This window comes from Oncorhynchus keta, chromosome 10 (assembly GCF_023373465.1).
Source record: "Oncorhynchus keta strain PuntledgeMale-10-30-2019 chromosome 10, Oket_V2, whole genome shotgun sequence".
NCBI lineage: Eukaryota > Metazoa > Chordata > Actinopteri > Salmoniformes > Salmonidae > Oncorhynchus > Oncorhynchus keta.
This window is the reverse complement of record NC_068430.1, coordinates 82,711,487-82,733,162: the sequence shown is the minus strand read 5'-3', so window position 1 is coordinate 82,733,162 and position 21,676 is coordinate 82,711,487. Positions and strand designations below refer to the sequence as shown.

The 21,676-nt window shown below is 47.4% G+C and overlaps 1 protein-coding gene and 2 long non-coding RNA genes across 20 annotated transcripts; 2 read left to right on the top strand and 1 right to left on the bottom strand.

Moving 5' to 3' along the window:
- Positions 1-1,281: 1,281 nt before the first annotated feature.
- On the top strand, positions 1,282-21,232 carry akap8l (A kinase (PRKA) anchor protein 8-like). Of its 4 annotated transcripts, none has more exons than XM_052528542.1 (13): positions 1,282-1,445; positions 2,118-2,156; positions 2,647-2,857; positions 7,242-7,803; positions 8,934-9,060; positions 9,170-9,201; positions 9,327-9,357; positions 11,889-12,006; positions 14,134-14,275; positions 14,458-14,563; positions 18,236-18,366; positions 19,933-20,028; positions 20,156-21,232. In XM_052528542.1, exons 1-13 carry the CDS (start codon positions 1,421-1,423, stop codon positions 20,678-20,680), a joined length of 2,145 nt encoding a protein of 714 aa, XP_052384502.1. In that variant the 5' UTR covers positions 1,282-1,420; the 3' UTR covers positions 20,681-21,232. The 4 variants fall into 4 exon arrangements, with proteins under 4 accessions (XP_052384502.1, XP_052384501.1, XP_052384500.1 ...); XM_052528541.1 differs by having other exon boundaries at positions 1,283-1,445; positions 2,653-2,857; positions 11,889-12,045; XM_052528540.1 differs by having other exon boundaries at positions 1,283-1,445; positions 8,937-9,060; positions 11,889-12,045.
- Positions 4,570-5,905, bottom strand: LOC127932577 (uncharacterized). Of its 13 annotated transcripts, XR_008146012.1 has the most exons (6): positions 5,674-5,905; positions 5,373-5,477; positions 5,174-5,315; positions 4,856-5,037; positions 4,766-4,810; positions 4,570-4,718 (listed from the first exon to the last, which is right to left on the bottom strand). It is a non-coding gene; the product is annotated as an uncharacterized LOC127932577 (long non-coding RNA). The 13 variants fall into 13 exon arrangements; XR_008146015.1 differs by lacking the exon at positions 4,570-4,718 and having other exon boundaries at positions 4,735-4,902; positions 4,948-5,037; XR_008146010.1 differs by lacking the exon at positions 4,570-4,718 and having other exon boundaries at positions 4,743-4,810; positions 4,948-5,037.
- On the top strand, positions 18,380-19,926 carry LOC127932576 (uncharacterized). Of its 3 annotated transcripts, none has more exons than XR_008146004.1 (4): positions 18,380-18,576; positions 18,619-18,828; positions 18,992-19,126; positions 19,299-19,926. It is a non-coding gene; the product is annotated as an uncharacterized LOC127932576 (long non-coding RNA). The 3 variants fall into 3 exon arrangements; XR_008146006.1 differs by having other exon boundaries at positions 18,745-18,828; positions 19,299-19,923; XR_008146005.1 differs by having other exon boundaries at positions 18,381-18,492; positions 18,661-18,828; positions 19,299-19,925.
- Positions 21,233-21,676: the final 444 nt, after the last annotated feature.

Sequence of the window (21,676 nt, the reverse complement as noted above, 5' to 3'; positions counted from 1 at the left end):
TGCCTAAATGACTAGCGACCAGTAGCACCCATGTCTGTAGCCATGAAGTGCTTTGAAAGGCTGGACATGGCTCACATCAACACCATTATCCAAGAAACCCTAGGCCCACTCCAATTTGCATAACGCCCCAACAGATTCACAGATGATGCCATTTCTATTGCACTCCACACTGTCCTTTCCCACCTGGACAAAAGGAACAACTATGTGAGAATTCTATTCATTGACTACAGCTCAGCGTTCAACACCATAGTGCCCTCAAAGCTCATCACTAAGCTAAGGACCCTGGGACTAAACACCTCCCTCTGCAACTGAGGGGCTATGCATTCTGTGGAAAATAATGAACGACGTGGAAGGTGTGTTCTGAATTCTGATTGGCTGAAAGCCATGGTATATCAGACAGTATATGATGGGTATGATAAAACATATTTTTACTGCTCTAATTACGTTGGCAACCAGTTTATAATAGCAATAAGGCTCCTCTGGGGTTTGTGATATATTGCCAATATACCACGGCTAAGAGCTGTGTCCATGCACTTCGCGTTCCTACATACAACCATTAGTCGTGGTTTATTGGCCATACACCACACCTCCTCTTATTGCTTAAATAAAGCACGCGCTACAATGCCCTTCAAAAGCCAATCAGAAAGTAGTATTCAACAATGTCATTGTATAAACTTAATGCTAGGCTAGAAGCAAGAGGGAATATATGTGCGAGTTGAGAAAAGTACAAGAGATGATTCGGACAGCAACTTGAACATCATGAAAGTCATATGATGGCACAGCGATACTTCATATGAAACTGTTAGCAGGCATAGGCGCTGGAACACCGCTCCTCCAATTAGGATCCATGATCCAAACATCCAGTTTATAATAAAACTTTTTTTTAAAGGCATATAGACTATGGTTGTTAAAATAATGAAGGATAGTTACCTGTAGCCAGTTCTATTTTATATGTATATTGTGCCTTGGATGCAAGAAAAAAAAAAAAAAACGTATTTATTTTTATGTACATGTTGTGTGCTCTCTGACTGTTTCATTCACTGCTGTCCAGGCTTGTCGCATACTACTAATTTGTAATATTTTCTCATTAGGGAAATCTATAAAATGTTAAAGAAAAATTATGATTATTCCCAGTAACTGATTAGAAAAATTGTTATACCGTCACTCGCTTTTGTTAACTGACAGACTGGATAACCAATTACAGTGTAGAGTTTTCTGATCAGCCAATAGTCGTATGGGGAGTGGCGTCCTGCTTTCGGATGACCCAATGGGAGAAACGAGGAGGTGTGTTTGGTGACCCCAGCTAAACATATTCGCCCACTGCTGTGTCCGTTGCTCCTGGTTTGCTAACGGCTACAGTAGCTAGCTTTATATATATATTTTTTAAAATCCGTAAACAACAATAACATATCATCAAATTATGGAAGGCCGTGGCTACAGTTCAGGTATGTATCAAAAATATTCAAATGGGTTTATATTTTCACTTGGTTATTCATGTTCACGATGTTATATTACTAACGTCAGCTAGCTAGCTAATTACTTACAGGCTGACGTTAGCTAGCCATTCAAGATGGCTAGCAAGCTAAAATAGTAACGTTATTTTGTACATTTATACATTGTCATTTTACATAACCGGCAATGCATGTAATACGTAGCTAGCTGTGGTTGATATAGAAAGATAACGCCACAGTCTTGGTGTGTAATCTCATTAAAATGGAGTCCGTCTGCCACGACTTGAACTCACAATAGCGTTAAGAAAATGGCCGCCATATGCCGTTTTTCTACATTCCCCCCTCCAGGGAATACGTTCCCCACAGCCCTTCACGTGTATGTAACTAACGTTAACGTACTAACTAGCTATGATTGCCACCGTTAACGGTATAGCAAGGTTGCCGACTGGTTAACTAACGTTAGTTAGCGAAGTTAGTTGGTTAGCTAACAGGTAAGTTAGCGGGCTAACTAGTTTCTTTGTTGTCAAACGTTCACCCGTGTGAATTCATTAGCTAGCTATACTACGCGTGTGTACGTTATTCTGATATGCCACATTGCGTTATACAACCCGTCATGGAGTGCTTGTTGATAACCCTTTAATTTGAAACCTCTCTTTAATCTGTTAGGAGGATACTCGAGCTGGGGAGGAGGATCGGGGAGCCGAGGTAAGAGAGAGAGAGAACCTACTGAACCTGTTAACACCAGTCTAGAACATTACATATCTGAATTGCCCAATAATATGTGCCAGCGGTTTTAGTTGAATAAACAGTAACACTTTAACACACCACAGAATGTTAGCTGGCACCTTGCTTGGGGAGGACAGGCTCACGGTAATGGCTGGAGTGGAATTAGTTTAACTTTTCTAACACATCGTTTCCAGGTGTGATGCCATTCCTTTCGCTCTGTTCCTGGACATTGTGTGCCGTCCTCCCCTCAGCAGCCTCCTGTGCTTTAAACATAATTGATTGTGTTGACTTATCATATTTACAAAATGCACTTAGCCAAAGGCGCCCATATCGAAATTATTGGAATTTAAATGAGGTAGCCTATGATTTGGCTAATTTTTGATTCAGGTAGCTAGCTAGCTACACCTCTATACCCCTGCCTGTAAACTGTGTGATCCTCACCTTAAAATCATCTCTGCTCTCCCCCGAGGCTCAGACAACTATGACTCATATGGAGGGGGCTACAAGGACTCCATGTCAGGGATGGGGGGCTACGGAGGGGGGCACAAGAGGGGTCTCTCTGGGAGCTCTCTGTTGTCGACGGGGACCAGTGCAGACGCTGTCATCGCTAAGATCAACCAACGCCTTGACATGCTGACCCAGCTGGAGGGAGGCATGAAGGGTGGGGGGCGCAGCGACAGGTAACACACACAGATCTCTCGCTGACATGCACACACTTTATTTTTCCCTGGCTGGTAAAGGTGTCCGCATGCTTCTCAGCCCAAAGTGTCCGGAACAGCTTGTGGATATATCATGACGACATTGTGACATTTTTGTGGTCGTCGGTACATTTCACCCTGGGTTGTTCTGTCAAACAGTATCGATTCTTCAGGAACGTCTTTGTCATTCAATGAGAGATGATGATTGGTTTTCAAGCAAAGTCTTTCATTGAGAAATACTGCACAAGACATCTTAGTTACGTGTAAAATTGACTATGATCTCCTCTGCAAAAAAAAGTAAACATTTGATGTTCCACGAGTTATTAGATTAACTCTTGACTATTTTGAGGGAGTGTATACTGGCTACGGCGCCTCAAAATGGACAGACTATTGCCGCGTTTCTCATTTTTCAAGCGACTGTCTTTTAAGGCAGTATGCAACCACACTCGTTCAGTTCTCCGACTATTATAGCTTGCACCAGCCGAACTGAAGCAAGCTAACACCTTAACTCTCCCCTGGTTTCAACTCGCCGCACACGCACGTCTTTGCACTCAAGATCAATCACGCACCTTGACACAGTTGTGTAGTCTGCCTTTCCAACACTATACATACATACACTCACTCAATCATCTAACCTGCGCCTCTCCAGTGTTTTCCACACATCTGCAGCTAGCTGTTTTCCATATCAATCCTCCTTTCTCTAAACACCTCAATCACCTCCCAATGCTGCCACACCCTCGCTCTTCCTGCTTGAATCACCTCACAATGCTGCTGCCACACCCTCGCTCTTCCTGCTTGAATCACCTCCCAATGCTGCTGCCACACCCTCGCTCTTCCTGCTTTAACCTCTCTGGGATATGTGGGACACCAGCGTCCCACCTGGCCAACACCCAGTGACAATGCAGAGCGCCAAATTCAAATAAATGACTATAAAAATGTAACTCATGAAATCACACATGTAATACACCAAATTAAAGCTACACTTGTTGTGAATTCAGCCAGCGTGTCAGATTTCAGAAAGGCTTTACGGCGAACGCAAACTATGCTGTTATCTGAGGACAGCAGCCCAGCAAACATACAGACGATCATCAACCCTACAGGCGCGACACAAAATGCAGAAATAAAGATATAATTCATGCCGTACCTTTGACGAGCTTCTTCTGTTGGCACTCCAATATGTCCCATAAACATCACAAATGGTCCTTTTGTTAGAATAATTCCGTCGATATATATCCAAAATGTCCATTTATTAGGCGCGTTTGATCCAGAAAAACACTGGTTCCAACTCGCGCAGCATGACTACAAAGTGTCTCATAAGTTACCTGTAAGCTTTGTCCAAACATTTCAAACTACTTTCCTAAAACAACTTTAGGTAAAATTTAAGACGGGATTAACTGTGTTCGATACCGGAGGAAAACAAAGTGGAGCCTCTAACAAAGAGTACACCTCTCTCTGGCCTCGTTCTGAACGGTGCTTCTTCTTCATTTCTCAAAAGAAAAACCTCAACCAATTTCTAAAGACTGTTGACATCCAGTGGAAGCGATAGGAACTGCAAGAAAGTCCCTTTAGATACCTGGATTACCAATGAAAACCCATTGAAAAGAGAGTGACCTCAAAAAAAACCATCTGAATGGTTTGTCCTCTGGGTTTCACCTGCCAAACAAGTTGTTGTACTCGCATACATGATTCAAACAGTTTTTGAAGTTTCTGAGTGTTTTCTATCCATATCTACTAATAATATGCATATCTTAGCTTCTGGGCCTGAGAAGCAGGCAGTTTACTTTGGACACGCTTTTCATCCAGACATGAGAATACTGCCACCTATCCCAGAGAAGTGAATCACCTCACAATGCTGCTGCCACAGCCTCTTTCTCTCCCTACTTTAATCACCTCTCAATGCTGCTGCCACAGCCTCTCTCTCCCTGCTTTAATCACCTCTCAATGCTGCTGCCACAGCCTCTCTCTCCCTACTTTAATAACCTCTCAATGCTGCTGCCACAGCCTCTCTCTCTCCCTGCTTTAATCACCTCTCAATGCTGCTGCCACAGCCTCTCTCTCCCTACTTTAATCACCTCTCAATGCTGCTGCCACAGCCTCTCTCTCCCTGCTTTAATCACCTCACAATGCTGCTGCCACAGCCTCTCTCTCCCTACTTTAATCACCTCACCATGCTGCTGCCACAGCCTCTCTCCCTGCTTAAATCACATTTACATTTAAGTCATTTAGCAGCCTCTCTCTCCCTACTTTAATCACCTCTCAATGCTGCTGCCACAGCCTCTCTCTCCCTGCTTTAATCACCTCTCAATGCTGCTGCCACAGCCTCTCTCTCTCTCTCCCTGCTTTAATCACCTCTCAATGCTGCTGCCACAGCCTCTCTCTCTCTCTCCCTGCTTTAATCACCTCTCAATGCTGCTGCCACAGCCTCTCTCTCTCTCTCTCCCTACTTTAATCACCTCTCAATGCTGCTGCCACAGCCTCTCTCTCTCTCTCTCCCTACTTTAATCACCTCTCAATGCTGCTGCCACAGCCTCTCTCTCTCTCTCCCTGCTTTAATCACCTCTCAATGCTGCTGCCACAGCCTCTCTCTCCCTACTTTAATCACCTCTCAATGCTGCTGCCACAGCCTCTCTCTCTCTCTCTCCCTGCTTTAATCACCTCACCATGCTGCTGCCACAGCCTCTCTCCCTACTTTAATCACCTCTCAATGCTGCTGCCACAGCCTCTCTCTCTCTCTCTCTCCCTGCTTAAATCACCTCACCATGCTGCTGCCACAGCCTCTCTCTCCCTGCTTAAATCACCTCACCATGCTGCTGCCACAGCCTCTCTCCCTGCTTTAATCACCTCACAATACTGCTGCCACAGCCTCTCTCTCCCTGCTTTAATCACCTCACAATGCTGCTGCCACAGCCTCTCCCTTTAATCACTACATACCACCCACATATTTCCTGTCCCCGCCCTCCTTAGCTAGCCCCTCCCGCTGGACACGACTAGGATGTAACGGTAAGGGTTACAGGGTAAATATCCAATGTATTTCGGTTGGGGAAACGTTTTGATGTAAAGGGTAAACTCATAAGGTTGGTTTTGTACAATTGGGAACCATTTTCTTTCCCCCCCATGGGGATTTTCAGACCTCAAGGATACGTATTGCTTCAATTTGCTGAAACATAACATGTTAAGTAGTCTATTTCTCTGATTCCAGTCCGTTAGTTTGGGTAACACAAGTAGGTTTAGTCTAAACCTAGAAGGTAGCTAGCTGTAGTTAGGGGGTTTTAACTGTCGTTGAAGTAACGATATGAACTATCCAGATGAGCCTCTACCTGGCTCCTCCCACCAAGAACTAGAGATATGAGCCTCTACCTGGCTCCTCCCACCCAGAACTAGAGATATGAGCCTCTACCTGGCTCCTCCCACCCAGCACTAGAGATATGAGCCTCACCCTGGCTCCTCCCACCCAGTATGTTGTCCTGGGTGTAGTTGGTTTGTCTTCATTATACTGTCATGCTTATGGATTCCCATTCATATACCCAGGTAGATCCCTCACCACCACAGTCACAGTTCCCAGACACGGAAGTCAGCAGCAGGTCGTTATAGTATACTGCCCCCCCCGTGTCATGGCGGTAGAAGTGCAGCACCCACAGATCCCCCAAATGCACTCCCCTGTCTGATCTGACTCAGAACAGACAAATACACCAACATGTCCACCTCATCCTGACTCTCTGTGTCTGAGCGGGAGGTTGCTCAAGGGGGGAGGAGAGAGAGAACGAATGCCGGTGACAACAACCAAGGTTATATTTTGGCTGAGGCCCCACCCTGTAAATGCACAACGAACACCAACTAAATGTGCCCCCCGCCCCCTCTGTATTGTGGTACAGTCTAATCACCCCCACATGCAATTTGCCACATGGAACAGTCCTGTTTCTATAAGGCTGCTCTTGTCTGTATCTCTGTGACCCATGACCAACCCTGATATTCTGTACAGCTCCAGCTCTGTCCCCACCTCCACCCCACACGATGAGACCTCATCTTGACTAGAAAGGGAGTAAACCCCCCCCTCCCCCACCACTGGGGTACCAACCAACCCCCCCTTTGACCTCAGAGAGAAGGGTGGGGTGGATGGGAAATGGGGAATGCTCAAATGTGTGTAAACCAAATGTTGACAGAAAATCCTTCCTGCCATGAATGCCTACATCAAGACTCAGCAGCGTTGGGATTGGCAGAAACATTCTGCATCATTATGACATCACTAATGTGGCTCATCATCTTGGGGGGAAACATGTCATAGAGAGAGGAGTAAAAGGAGGGGAAGAGAGATTCCCTCCCTCACTCTCTGCTCGTTCTACCACTCCCTCCCTCCCCCTTTTCGCAGGTTTGACCAATACGAGTCCTTCGACTCGCGGGGCCCCTCCCTCCCCTCCCGGGATCTCTACAGATCCGCTAGCTATGGTTACGGCGATGGCCGAGGGGACATGACCCAAAGAGCTTCAGGCTTCGGAGGAGGTGGTGGTCTAGGCTCAGGCTTTGACAGCTCCTCCTCCTACGGAGCTGCTAAGATGCAGCGGCAGAACATGAGAGACTCCTTCTCCAGTGGCCAAGGAGGGGGAAGCTGGGCCGGAGCAGGCCAGCGCTCCCCGAGAAGGGGGGGAGGCCGCGGAGGGTTTGGAGGCCGCAGATCCGACCCCACTCCCATGGGTGGAGGTGGTGGTAGGATGGGTGGAAGAGGAGGAGGCCGGGGAGGTGGCGGTCACTCCCCTGGGGGTAGGGGCAAGCTCCCATCCCTCCTGGGTCACCGCATGCCCCACCAGACCGGGGCCTTCCACCAGTCCGCTCAACAGGGCCGGGTCCCTGGGCACCAGGACTTCCCCGGGCGCCACTTTGGAGGGGGCCCCCAGGGAGGCCACCAGCGCGGGCGCAAGAGGCCCCTCAACCGAGTAAGTACCCTACCGTACTGCCCGCCAGTCTGCCAGCCCCACAGCAGGGCATGATGACCTACCAACCCCCCCACCCCTGTTCATCAACCCCCGTACCCCCTAAACGCTCCCCTACCCTGCCTACAGTGCTAAGGGACTGGGGAGGCGTGGATATAATTGACATGACAACTACCCCCCCAAACTCATAGTTTGGTCATCATACTATCGTCCCCAGTCCCTATTCAATATAGCCACAAATGCCTCTTTGATTGAACCGAACTGTCCCCCTCCCATTGAAAGGAAACTGCCCTGCTCCAAGAAATAGTGGCCTCTACCAACACCACCCAGCAGAGATCTGGACCAAACTCCATTATAATGTCCTTTCTCTGGGTTTTAACTCTGGGTTTTAATCTTCTGTTTTTATTTTGTCTGGTTCTGCCCCTGATGGAGGCCTTATGGTAATAGTGGAGATATGTCAGGGAGTCCACTGAACGTTCCTTTTGAGAATCTATTGGAATGTTCCTTTTGAGAATCTCTTGGAATGTTCCTTTTGAGAATCTCTTGGAATGTTCCTTTTGAGAATCTATTGGAAAGTTCCTTTTGAGAATCTATTGGAAAGTTCCTTTTGAGAATCTATTGGAATGTTCCTTTTGAGAATCTATTGGAATGTTCCTTTTGAGAATCTATTGGAATGTTCCTTTTGAGAATCTATTGGAATGTTCCTTTTGAGAATCTATTGGAAAGTTCCTTTTGAGAATCTATTGGAAAGTTCCTTTTGAGAATCTATTGGAAAGTTCCTTTTGAGAATCTATTGGAATGTTCCTTTTGAGAATCTATTGGAAAGTTCCTTTTGAGAGTCTATTGGAAAGTTCCTTTTGAGAATCTATTGGAAAGTTCCTTTTGAGAATCTATTGGAATGTTCCTTTTGAGAATCTATTGGAATGTTCCTTTTGAGAATCTATTGGAATGTTCCTTTTGAGAATCTATTGGAAAGTCTATTATAGTAATGGTGAAGGGATCCAAGTTAGTTTTATTAGTCCACTGAAAGTCCCAAAATGTTTTGCATGTCAGCAATCACGTTTTGAAGATACTTGACTTTGAAGAAGCAGTGTCACTGGCCACGTCACCAATGTGATGATGATGTCCCCCAGCAGCAGCAGCAGCCTGGTGGTGGTCAGCGTGACGGTCAGAAGAAGAGAAAACAGACTCTGACTGCAGCAGATGAACCAGAGTCCAAGATGAACAAGACAGAGAGCGCAGGTGGAGAGACCGCTGAAGGTACCACACACACACACAGAACAGAAGACAATGTCCACACACAGTAACTACCTCTATGCACTGTCTGACCGGACTGTCTGACCGGACTGTCTTTCTGTCTCTCTGACAGAACCAGCAGAGAACAACGGTGAAGAAAATGAGGTGAGGAGCTGCTGTGACTTAACACATCTGTGTGTGACCGTGTGTGTGTGTGTGTGTGTGTGTGTGTGTGTGTGTGTGTGTGTGTGTGTGTGTGTCAGTACTCATTTAGTTTCTCTCCTCTCCAGACAACCAAAGCCCCAGCTGATGGAGAGAAAGGTAAGATGGATTCATCTCCTCCTCTGTTATTAGACCTCCTACTATCCTCTCTTCATCAACTGGCCCCTGTTCTCTTCCTCCTCCCTTCATCAACTGGCCCCTGTTCTCCTCCTCTCTTCATCAACTGACCCCCGTTCTCTTCCTCTTCCTCCTCCCTTCATCAACTGGCCCCTGTTCTCCTCCTCTCATCATCAACTGGCCCCTGTTCTCCTCACAAAACAACTATCAATTGTCTCCATGAACTTGCCCAGTGATTTTAAAGTAATGATAATTAGTGGACATTTAGAAAACATTGTAATGAGATGGGACAATAGCCTGCTACGGTGCGTTTCCATTGAACTGTGTTGTCATAGAAACAAACAACACATTCCCATCTAGTGTCTTGGAGGTGTGTCCATGATCTATTTAGTCTGCCCTCCCACCTGTCTGTTTCATGTCTCAGGTGGGGGGGCAGACAGGTAGCCTGTCTGTTTCATGTCTCAGGTGGGGGGGCAGACAGGCCACCTGTCTATCATGTTTCAGGTGGGAGGGCAGACAGGCCACCTGTCTATCATGTCTCAGGTGGGAGGGCAGACAGGCCACCTGTCTATCATGTCTCAGGTGGGAGGGCAGACAGGCCACCTGTCAGTGGAGTCTATCATGGGGATAATCTATCATTTAACAGGTGGGACAGGCCACCTGTCTATCATGTCTCAGGTGGGAGGGCAGACAGGCCACCTGTCTATCATGTCTCAGGTGGGAGGGCAGACAGGCCACCTGTCTATCATGTCTCAGGTGGGAGGGCAGACAGGCCACCTGTCTATCATGTCTCAGGTGGGATTCCTTAAGAGAGGCCACCTGTCTATCATGTCTCAGGTGGGAGGGAGACAGGCCACCTGTCTATCATGTTTCAGGTGGGAGGGAGGGCAGACAGGCCACCTGTCTATCATGTCTCAGGTGGGAGGGCAGACAGGCCACCTGTCTATCATGTCTCAGGTGGGAGGGCAGACAGGCCACCTGTCTATCATGTCTCAGGTGGGAGGGCAGACAGGCCACCTGTCTATCATGTCTCAGGTGGGAGGGCAGACAGGCCACCTGTCTATCATGTCTCAGGTGGGAGGGCAGACAGGCCACCTGTCTATCATGTCTCAGGTGGGAGGGCAGACAGGCCACCTGTCTATCATGTCTCAGGTGGGAGGGCAGACAGGCTACCTATCCGTTTCATGTCTCAGGTAGCCTGTGAAAGCCAGCATGGACAGAATGCAATAATTGACTTATGAGCCATATTCTAATAATTCTCATATGCCAAAGTGTCGCCATGGTGAAACTTGCACTCCTGTAGATCTGGAATAATTGGATGGTGAAACAGGAAGACCAGAGATGCCTCGTCCCTGATTGGCAGATGAGTGGCAACCCTGATTAGAAGCACTTGCTGCTCATTGGTTGTTCCCTACAAATGCTGTTTTGAAGATGTCTTTTTTTTACCGACACTGAAGAAGGCTGCAAAAGTGGAAACGTCTGTGTACGCTATCCTTGATGCAGTGAAAATTGTTTTATTTTTATTTTTTTATTTTACCTTTATTTAACCAGGCAAGTCAGTTAACAAATTCTTATTTTCAATGACGGCCTAGGAACAGTGGGTTAACTGCCTGTTCAGGGGCAGAACGACAGATTTGTACCTTGTCAGCTCGGGGGTTTGAACTCGCAACCTTCAGGTTACTCGTCCAACACTCTAACCACTAGGCTACCCTAAAGTAAGCTTGATTCAACAAGTGTTTAGAATTAAATGTGGAGTCTAGCTAATAGTTTGTTACGTGATGACATCACATGCCCCTCATACCTTGAAACTTTTCCACAAGTACAATTTTTATTTTCCGCTATAATGAAAGTTGGACGACAGAGAGATTGTTGAGCGGAGAACATTTCTCGTTTCGCTGCCGTTTCTGTATTTAGATTTATTTTTGCCTTATTGCTTTTGTCAAATGAACCTGGGTCAATGCAAACCTACCGACAGTCTCTCTTTCCTGCTCCTCTTCTTTTATTCAAGCTGGGTGACGTTTCACAACTCTAGATGTCATTTTCAATAGACTGCCCCTCTCCTTGCTTCCCTCCCTTGCCCGCTTCCCTGTCACCTTCCTCCAACACAAAAACATCCCTCCCTTTCCCTCCTCTTTCCCCTCCCTTTCCCTCCTCTTTTCTCCCTTTCCCTCCCTTTCCCCTCCCTTTCCCTCCTCTTTCCCAGTCTCCTTTCCCTCCCTTTTTCCCCCTCCTTTCTTTCCCCGTCTCCCCCTCCCTTTTCCCCCGTCTCCCCCTCCTTTCTTTTCCCCCCGTCTCCCCCTCCTTTCTCCCCCCGTCTCCCCTCCTTTCTTTTCCCCCGTCTCCCCCTCCTTTCTTTTCCCCCCGTCTCCCCCTCCTTTCTTTTCCCCCCGTCTCCCCCTCCTTTCTTTTCCCCCCGTCTCCCCCTCCTTTCTTTTCCCCCTCTCTCCCCCTCTCTTTCCCCCCATCTCTCCATCAGTCTTCCTCTCCAACTGTAACCTCTCCTCTCTCCCCAGTGGTGTCGATGCAGGAGGAGATCTCTCAGATGAAGAAGAAGCTCCAGACAGGGAAACAGACTCCTCCCCAGGACAAGGTCCCCAAAAACAGGAGGAAGAGGGGCGGCTTCCTGGAAAGGTCAGGGGTCACACTAACACCCAAAAGTCAAACCCAGAGGTCAGTTATTACAAAATACATCTCTTAATTTCTCTTCGTCTAATTTTCTTCCTTTTCTGTCTCTCCTTTACATATCTTCTCCTCTCTTCTGTTTCTCAGAGGTCAGAGTTATTATACGGAGTCTTCTTTTCCTAAATACAGTGCCTTCAGAGAGGATTCATACCCATTGACTTTTTCCACATTCTGTTACAAAGTGGGATTAAAATGTTTTTTTTTTTTTTGTCCATTACATGTTAGAATAACCTTTTGTCAACTTGCTTGTTGATCATTGCTAGACAACCATTTTCAGGTCTTGTCATAGATTTGAAAGCAGATTTATGTCAAAACTGTGACTCAGGAACATTCACAGTCGTCTTGGTAAGCAACTCCAGTGTATATTTGGCCTTGTGTTTTTGGTTGTTGTCCTGCTGAAAGGTGATTTCCTCTCCCAGTCTGTTGGAAGCAGACTGAACCAGGTTTCCCTTGAGGATTTTTGCCTGTGATTATCTCCATTCCGTTTCTTTTTATCCAGAAAAATTCCCCAGTCCTTAATACAAGCATACCCATAACATGATGCAGCCACCACTGTGCTTGACAATATGGAGGGTGGTACTCCATAATGTGTTGCATATGTCCCAAACAACATTGTATTCAGGACAAAAAGTGAAATGCTTTGCCACATTTTTTGTAGTATTACTTTAGTGCCTTGTTGCAAACAGGATGCATATTTTTTGAATATTTTAATTCTGTTCAGGCTTCCTTTTCACTTTTTCAGTTAGGTTAATATTATGGAGTAACGCTTGTTGATCCATACTCAGTTTCCTCTTAAGTTCTGTGACTGTAAAAGTCACCATTGTCCTCATGGTTAAATCCCTGAGCGGTTTCCTTCCTCTCCAGCAACTGAGTTAGGAAGGACGCCTGTATCTTAGTAGTGACTGGATGTATTGATACACCTTCCAAAGTGTAATAACTTCACCCTGTTCAAAGGGATATTCAGCATATGCTTTTTTTTCTTTTTTTAAAATCGACCGATCGGGGTCCTTTGAGGCATTGGAAAACCTCCCTGGTCTTTGTGGTTTAAATTTACTGTGCGATTGAGTGACCTTACAGATAATTGTACATGTGGGGAACAGAGACAAGGTCGTCATTCAAAATCATTTACTGTGCAACAATATTATTACACACGGAGTCCATGCAACTTATTATGTGACTTGTTAAGCACATTTTTACTCCTGAACTTATTTAGGCTTGAATAACAAAGGGGTTGGATACTTATTGAACCAAGACAGTTCAGCTTTCATTTTAAATACATTTGTAAAAATGTCATGAGACATCATTCTACTATGACATTATGGGGCATTGTGTGCAGCAGGCCAGTGACAATAGTACATGTCATCTGTTTTAAATTCAGGCTGAAACACAATGTGGAACGAGTCAAGTGGTGAAAACTCTCTGAGGGCTCTGTATGTTCTCAGTGAGGGCAGAATGACCTGTCTACTCCTCTCTCCCCCCTGTATGTTCTCAGTGAGGGCAGAATGACCTGTCTACTCCTCTCTCCCCCCTGTATGTTCTCAGTGAGGGCAGAATGACCTGTCTACTCCTCTCTCCCCCCTGTATGTTCTCAGTGAGGGCAGAATGGCTCTGTATGTTCTCATGTGAGGGCAGAATGACCTGTGAGGGCAGAATGACCTGTCTACTCCTCTCTCCCCCTGTATGTTCTCAGTGAGGGCTCCTCCTCTCTCCCCCCTGTATGTTCTCAGTGAGGGCAGAATGACCTGTCTACTCCTCTCTCCCCCCTGTATGTTCTCAGTGAGGGCAGAATGACCTGTCTACTCCTCTCTCCCCCCTGTATGTTCTCAGTGAGGGCAGAATCTCCTCTCTCCTCCCGCCCCCCCCTCCCTCTCTCCTCTCATTCTTTTCCTAAATATTCTCTGAGGGCAGAATGACCTCCTGTAGTCTTTGCTCTGTCTCTGTGAATGGCTGGGGGGATAATGCATTACTCAACACTAACCACTTAGCTGTAGTTTCACTCACCACACCGTCCAACATACCTTCCTCTGATTGGGCCGGCAGGCTTGTGGTCTGACGGTTGTTCTGTGTGGTCGACAGGGTGACGTTTGCGTGCTCGGTGTGTAAGTTCCGTTCGTTCTACCACGAGGACATGGCAGCCCACCTGGAGAGCAAGTTCCACAAAGATCACTTCAAGTTCCTGTCCAGTCAGCTGTCCAAACCCACCACAGACTTCTTACAGGTAGACACACACACACACTCAAAGGTGGACACACACAGGCAGACACACACTCAAAGGTGGACACATGCAGGCAGACACACTCTCAAAGGTGCACACATGCAGATGGGGACATTCACTCAATCTTCTGTAAGATTCCCGTGTGTTTTGAGCGGCCCCCCTCTTACTGTGTGTGTCCACACCAGGAGTACCTGAACAACAAGTATAAGAAGACAGAGCAGAGGACCAGTCAGATGGAGAACCACTGTGCTGCCATCTGTCAAGTCTACAAGGAACAGGACCTCACCAGACGTAAGGACAGCAGTGTGTTTGTGGTGTCTGCCAGGGTTTCCGTTTGTCGCTAATAGCAGGCTATTGGGACATAATGCATTTGAACTTTCCCACCAATGAAAATACCAGTGAATAAACTGGTGGTTAAGATCAGCCGGCTGTTTGTTGCTGCTGATTTTAAGATCAGACGGCTGTTTGTTGCTGCTGATTTGAAGATCAGACGGCTGTTTGTTGCTGCTGATTTTAAGATCAGACGGCTGTTTGTTGCTGCTGATTTAAAGATCAGACGGCTGTTTGTTGCTGCTGATTTAAAGATCAGACGGCTGTTTGTTGCTGCTGATTTGAAGATCAGACGGCTGTTTGTTGCTGCTGATTTGAAGATCAGACGGCTGTTTGTTGCTGCTGATTTGAAGATCAGACGGCTGTTTGTTGCTGCTGATTTGAAGATCAGACGGCTGTTTGTTGCTGCTGATTTGAAGATCAGACGGCTGTTTGTTGCTGCTGATTTGAAGATCAGACGGCTGTTTGTTGCTGCTGATTTGAAGATCAGACGGCTGTTTGTTGCTGCTGGAGTAAAACATGTCTGTTTGATAAGACCAGTTATTGCGCAAAAATCGCAACAACAACCTGCTTTGTAATGAGCTGGAGGCCGTATGAATCTTCTGAAAACGTGTACTTCATTCTGTGAAATGTGTTTTACTACATATGGAGGCATGTCTTACCTCGCTTCCAAGTAGCCAGAATCCAACCAAACGTAACAGGCAGTTAGTTATCTGATATGACTTCCTATTGCCATTGAAACCAGTAGCCCTTTTCTCCTGTTCCATTGGTTTTCAAATCAACTTTCAGGTTTAAAGTTTGGAGAAGAAAATGTTCACCTTTTTTTTTTAAATAACACAACATTCCATGTATTGTCGCATTTGCAGACTAGTGTTTTATAGAGCTTACTATTCCTCGTGGTGATTGGATAGACATAATTTAGCCTAATAGTAGTCGGCCTTAGAGTAGACACAGGCGATTATATTACATTTGTTTTCTCTTTTCTTTGCACAGGAAAATGTTGGCCTTTTTTTCATAAACACATTTCATGCAATTCTACCAGACTTTAGAGACATTAGCGGAGAGACTGGAGACATTAGCGGAGAGACTGGAGACATTAGCAGAGAGACTGGAGACATTAGCGGAGAGACTGGAGACATTAGCGGAGAGACTGGAGACATTAGCGGAGAGACTGGAGACATTAGCGGAGAGACTGGAGACATTAGCGGAGAGACTGGAGACATTAGCGGAGAGACTGGAGACATTAGCGGAGAGACTGGAGACATTAGCGGAGAGACTGGAGACATTAGCGGAGAGACTGGAGACATTAGCGGAGAGACTGGAGACATTAGCGGAGAGACTGGAGACATTAGCGGAGAGACTGGAGACATTAGCGGAGAGACTGGAGACATTAGCGGAGAGACTGGAGACATTAGCGGAGAGACTGGAGACATTAGCGGAGAGACTGGAGACATTAGCGGAGAGACTGGAGACATTAGCGGAGAGACTGGAGACATTAGCGGAGAGACTGGAGACATTAGCAGAACCTTTTTTAATTGGACATTTACATGATCGCCTACTCTGCTCACAAAACGGATCAATAAAAGGCTAATTTCTAAGCTAATTAGGATATATCATATTTGGCAATTAAAATGTACTTTAGGGGGAGCCTCCCCCGAGCCTTATGGACACCCCGCCTGTGTATTGTATCATCTTCACATTGCATCTGAGTTACATGTTCGGTTACGAGGTAATTACCATCTAAATGTAATTATTATTATTTATTACTGAACCGTGGGCGGACGACCTAATCAGGTAATGCAACCAATGCATATGGGTCTGGTACATTTCTTTAAATGTTCGGTAGATGAAAACGCTGCCTGTCAAATATCCGGCGCTACGTTTTCCTGGCGGAAACCATGTTGTGTACGTACTGTGTGTGTGTGTGTTGTGTACGTACTGTGTGTGTGTGTGTGTTGTGTACGTACTGTGTGTTGTGTACGTACTGTGTGTGTGTGTGTGTTGTGTACGTACTGTGTGTGTGTGTGTGTTGTGTACGTACTGTGTATGTGTGTGTTGTGTACGTACTGTGTGTGTGTGTGTTGTGTACGTACTGTGTGTGTGTGTGTTGTGTACGTACTGTGTGTGTGTGTGTGTGTGTGTGTTGTGTACGTACTGTGTGTGTGGTTGTGTGTACGTACTGTGTGTGTGTGTGTGTTGTGTACGTACTGTGTGTGCGTGTGTTGTGTACGTACTATGTGTGTGTGTTGCGTACGTACTGTGTGTGTGTTGCGTACGTACTGTGTGTGTGTTGCGTACGTACTGTGTGTGTGTGCGTTGCGTACGCACTGTGTGTGTGTGTGCGTTGCGTACGTACTGTGTGTGCGTGCGTTGCGTACGTACTGTGTGTGTGCGTGCGTTGCGTACGTACTGTGTGTGTGTGTGTGTGTGTTGTGTACGTACTGTGTGTGTGTTGTGTACGTACTGTGTGTGTGTGTGTGTTGTGTACGTACTGTGTGTGTGTTGTGTACGTACTGTCTGTGTGTGTGTGTTGTGTGTACGTACTGTGTGTGTACGTACTGTGTGTGTATGTGTTGTGTGTGCGCACTGTGTGTGTGTTGCGTGCGCACTGTGTGTGTGTTGCGTGCGCACTGTGTGTGTGTGTTGCGTGCGCACTGTGTGTGTGTGTTGCGTGCGCACTGTGTGTGTGTGTTGCGTGCGCACTGTGTGTGCGTTGCGTGCGCACTGTGTGTGTGTGCGTGCGCACTGTGTGTGCGTGCGTTGCGTGCGCACTGTGTGTGTGCGTTGCGTGCGCACTGTGTGTGTGCGTTGCGTGCGCACTGTGTGTGTGCGTTGCGTGCGCACTGTGTGTGTGCGTTGCGTGCGCACTGTGTGTGTGCGTTGCGTGCGCACTGTGTGTGTGCGTTGCGTGCGCACTGTGTGTGTGCGTTGCGTGCGCACTGTGTGTGTGCGTTGCGTGCGCACTGTGTGTGTGCGTTGCGTGCGCACTGTGTGTGTGCGTTGCGTGCGCACTGTGTGTGTGCGTTGCGTGCGCACTGTGTGTGTGTGTGTGCGTTGCGTGCGCACTGTGTGTGTGTGTGTGCGTTGCGTGCGCACTGTGTGTGTGTGTGTGTGTGTGTGCGTGCGCACTGTGTGTGTGTGTGTGTGCGTTGCGTGCGCACTGTGTGTGTGTGTGTGCGTTGCGTACGCACTGTGTGTGTGTGTGTGCGTTGCGTACGCACTGTGTGTGTGTGTGTGCGTTGCGTACGCACTGTGTGTGTGTGTGTTGCGTGCGCACTGTGTGTGTGTGTGCGTTGCGTGCGCACTGTGTGTGTGTGTGTGCGTTGCGTGCGCACTGTGTGTGTGTGTGCGTTGCGTACGCACTGTGTGTGTGTGCGTTGCGTGCGCACTGTGTGTGTGTGTGCGCACTGTGTGTGCACTGTGTGTGTGCGCACTGTGTGTGTGTGCGTTGCGTACGCACTGTGTGTGTGTGTGTGTGTTGCGTACGCACTGTGTGTGTGTGTTGCGTACGCACTGTGTGTGTGTTGCGTGCGCACTGTGTGTGTGTTGCGTACGTACTACTCTTCTGTGGAACAGGGTGGATTTGTAAAGGTTTTCTCTGTGTTTTTCTTCCCTGTTTCTCCTCCGTAACAGAGTTGGGTATGGAACACTTCATGAAGAAGGTGGAGGCAGCCCACTGTGCAGCCTGTGACCTCTTCATCCCCATGCAGTTCTACGTCATACAGAAACACCTCAAGTCCCCCGACCACAACTTCAACCGCAAGGTCAGTACACCACACAGCTCAGTGTATAGTGACTGATACCAGGTCAGTACACCACACAGCTCAGTGTATAGTGACTGATACCAGGTCAGTACACGACACAGCTCAGTGTATAGTGACTGATACCAGGTCAGTACACGACACAGCTCAGTGTATAGTGACTGATACCAGGGCAGTACACGACACAGCTCAGTGTATAGTGACTGATACCAGGTCAGTACACGACACAGCTCAGTGTATAGTGACTGATACCAGGGCAGTACACGACACAGCTCAGTGTATAGTGACTGATACCAGGTCAGTACACGACACAGCTCAGTGTATAGTGACTGATACCAGGTCAGTACACGACACAGCTCAGTGTATAGTGACTGATACCAGGTCACTACACGACACAGCTCAGTGTATAGTGACTGATACCAGGTCAGTACACGACACAGCTCAGTGTATAGTGACTGATACCAGGTCACTACACGACACAGCTCAGTGTATAGTGACTGATACCAGGTCACTACACGACACAGCTCAGTGTATAGTGACTGATACCAGGTCAGTACACGACACAGCTCAGTGTATAGTGACTGATACCAGGTCACTACACAGCTCAGTGTATAGTGACTGATACCAGGTCACTACACAGCTCAGTGTATAGTGACTGATACCAGGTCACTACACAGCTCAGTGTATATTGACTGTAGGGCAGGATGAGACCAGGTCACTACACAGCTCAGTGTATATTGACTGTAGGGCAGGATGAGACCAGGTCACTACACAGCTCAGTGTATATTGACTGTGATGAGACCAGGTCACTACACAGCTCAGTGTATATTGACTGAGGGCTGAGACCAGGTCACTACACAGCTCAGTGTATATTGACTGTAGGACAGGATGAGACCAGGTCACTACACAGCTCAGTGTATAGTGACTGATACCAGGTCACTACACAGCTCAGTGTATATTGACTGTAGGGCAGGATGAGACCAGGTCACTACACAGCTCAGTGTATATTGACTGTAGGGCAGGATGAGACCAGGTCACTACACAGCTCAGTGTATATTGACTGTAGGGCAGGATGAGACCAGGTCACTACACAGCTCAGTGTATATTGACTGTAGGGCAGGATGAGACCAGGTCACTACACAGCTCAGTGTATATTGACTGTAGGGCAGGATGAGACCAGGTCACTACACAGCTCAGTGTATATTGACTGTAGGGCAGGATGAGACCAGGTCACTACACAGCTCAGTGTATATTGACTGTAGGGCAGGATGAGACCAGGTCACTACACAGCTCAGTGTATATTGACTGTAGGGCAGGATGAGACCAGGTCACTACACAGCTCAGTGTATATTGACTGTAGGGCAGGATGAGACCAGGTCACTACACAGCTCAGTGTATATTGACTGTAGGGCAGGATGAGACCAGGTCACTATACAATATAAACCCTGCTTGGTTGAATACAGAAGATTTGGAGGAACAAGTACTTTTTTATTTAAAAGAATTGCTCTGCCCTCCCTGACCTTTCCCCCACTGACTCCTGTGTGACCTTTGCCTCCTGCGTGACCCCAGGGTATGATGGAGCAGTCTAAGAGGGCCAGTCTGTCAGTGGCTCGCAGCATCCTCAATCACAAAATCATCGGAAAGAAGCTGGAGAGTTACCTCAAGGTACACAAACGCCTATCTCACACAGAACCCCCCCACCTTAGAAACACTGACTCTCTGTGCCTCAACGCACTCATTCACTCACTCACAATCTCTCTCTGACCCTGCCGTTCCTCTCTCCTCTCTGCAGGGTGAGAACCCCTTCCTCGGTAACCAGGACGACCAAGACCCAGAGGACTCGATGAATATGGAGGTGTCAGAGGCTGAGCTGACCAATGAGAGCCTGGCGGAGACCACCAAGGAAGAGGCGGGGCCAGAGACAACGCAGGAGGCCACCGGGGCTGATGGGGTAGAGGAGGAGAAGATGGAGGAGGAGGGGGGAGTGGCGGTAGCAGATGGAGGGGAGGAAGAGGCGCAATTAGAGAAGCCAGCGGGAGGAGAGGGGGACACGCAGGGTGAGGGGGACACGCAGGGTGAGGGGGACACGCAGGGTGAGGGGGACACGCAGGGTGAGGGGGAGGCTGAGGGAGAGCTGGAGCAGGTAGGAGAGGAAGAGGAGGAAGGGTTTGAAGTAGGAGATGAGTTTGGAGAGGAGGATGAGGGAGTGGAAGGAGAGCTGGGAGAGGAAGAGGAGGATGAAGGAGTGGGAGGAGAGGATGAGGGTGTGGCGGTAGAGAAGAAAGACGAGGATGCTGACGTGGTCGTCATAGAGTGACCTTTACCCTCAATGACCCTTTGACCTCCCTCTGGACCAATTAATACAGCCCTCTCTCTCCCTTGTCCAGCCAATCCCACTCTACCCCTTCCACAAACAGCCAATCAGATTCATTCATACTTACCGCCCCCCCTCCATTCAGAACTGAGACTCGCTAATATACTTCTGATACATCTGTTTTCATATATAGTTTCTCTTCTGTGTAAGTAGACTTTTTTTTGTTGTGCCTTTTGAATCTGTCGGTCTGCGTTGGGATATTTTGACGATGTTTCAGTGGGTAGAGGACCGTGAACTTAGTGTTATTGATATGACACACCCCCTACCTGGTATTACTACTGGACGCACTCCCTGTCCGTCATAGCTAGATTCCTAGGAAGTCTGAGCTGATTGGTTCGTCTGTTATCGACTCCTCCCAAACGTGCAAAACCTATTTTGAAATGTATTTGTTGGTGTGTTTAGATTGAAAGACGGGGCAGGATTTAGTTTTACAGACGGTTGCTGTTGTCATCCATGTTCTTTTTTGGACAGATGAGAATAAATGTTTAAAATGTGTATCTGTTGGTTTGGTTTCTTTGTTGAGCTGATTTCTTCTAGCCTGATCTCAGATTTTTGTGCTTTTGACAATTCCATTGCTGTTGTCAAGACACATGACAAAGAATTATAGTCGGCATGATCGCACAAACAGACTGGCTGATGTTCTGGGTTTAGATTAGAATACGGTCAAGGGTCAAATTATTTCTTTACACACATGGTGAAAAGGCTCAGGACAACCTTAACACGACACTGTAAATCCAATCATTCACATTGGGTGCAGCAGGATGGCGGCAGGCAGTGGTTAGAGCGTTGGGCCAGTAACCCGGAATGTTGCTGGATCCAATCCCCGAGCTGACAAGGTAAAAATCTGTCTTTCTGCCCCTGAGCAAGACAGTTAACCCACTGTTCCCCGGACGCTGAAGTCGTTGATTTAAGGCAGCCCCCCCACACCTCTCTGATTCA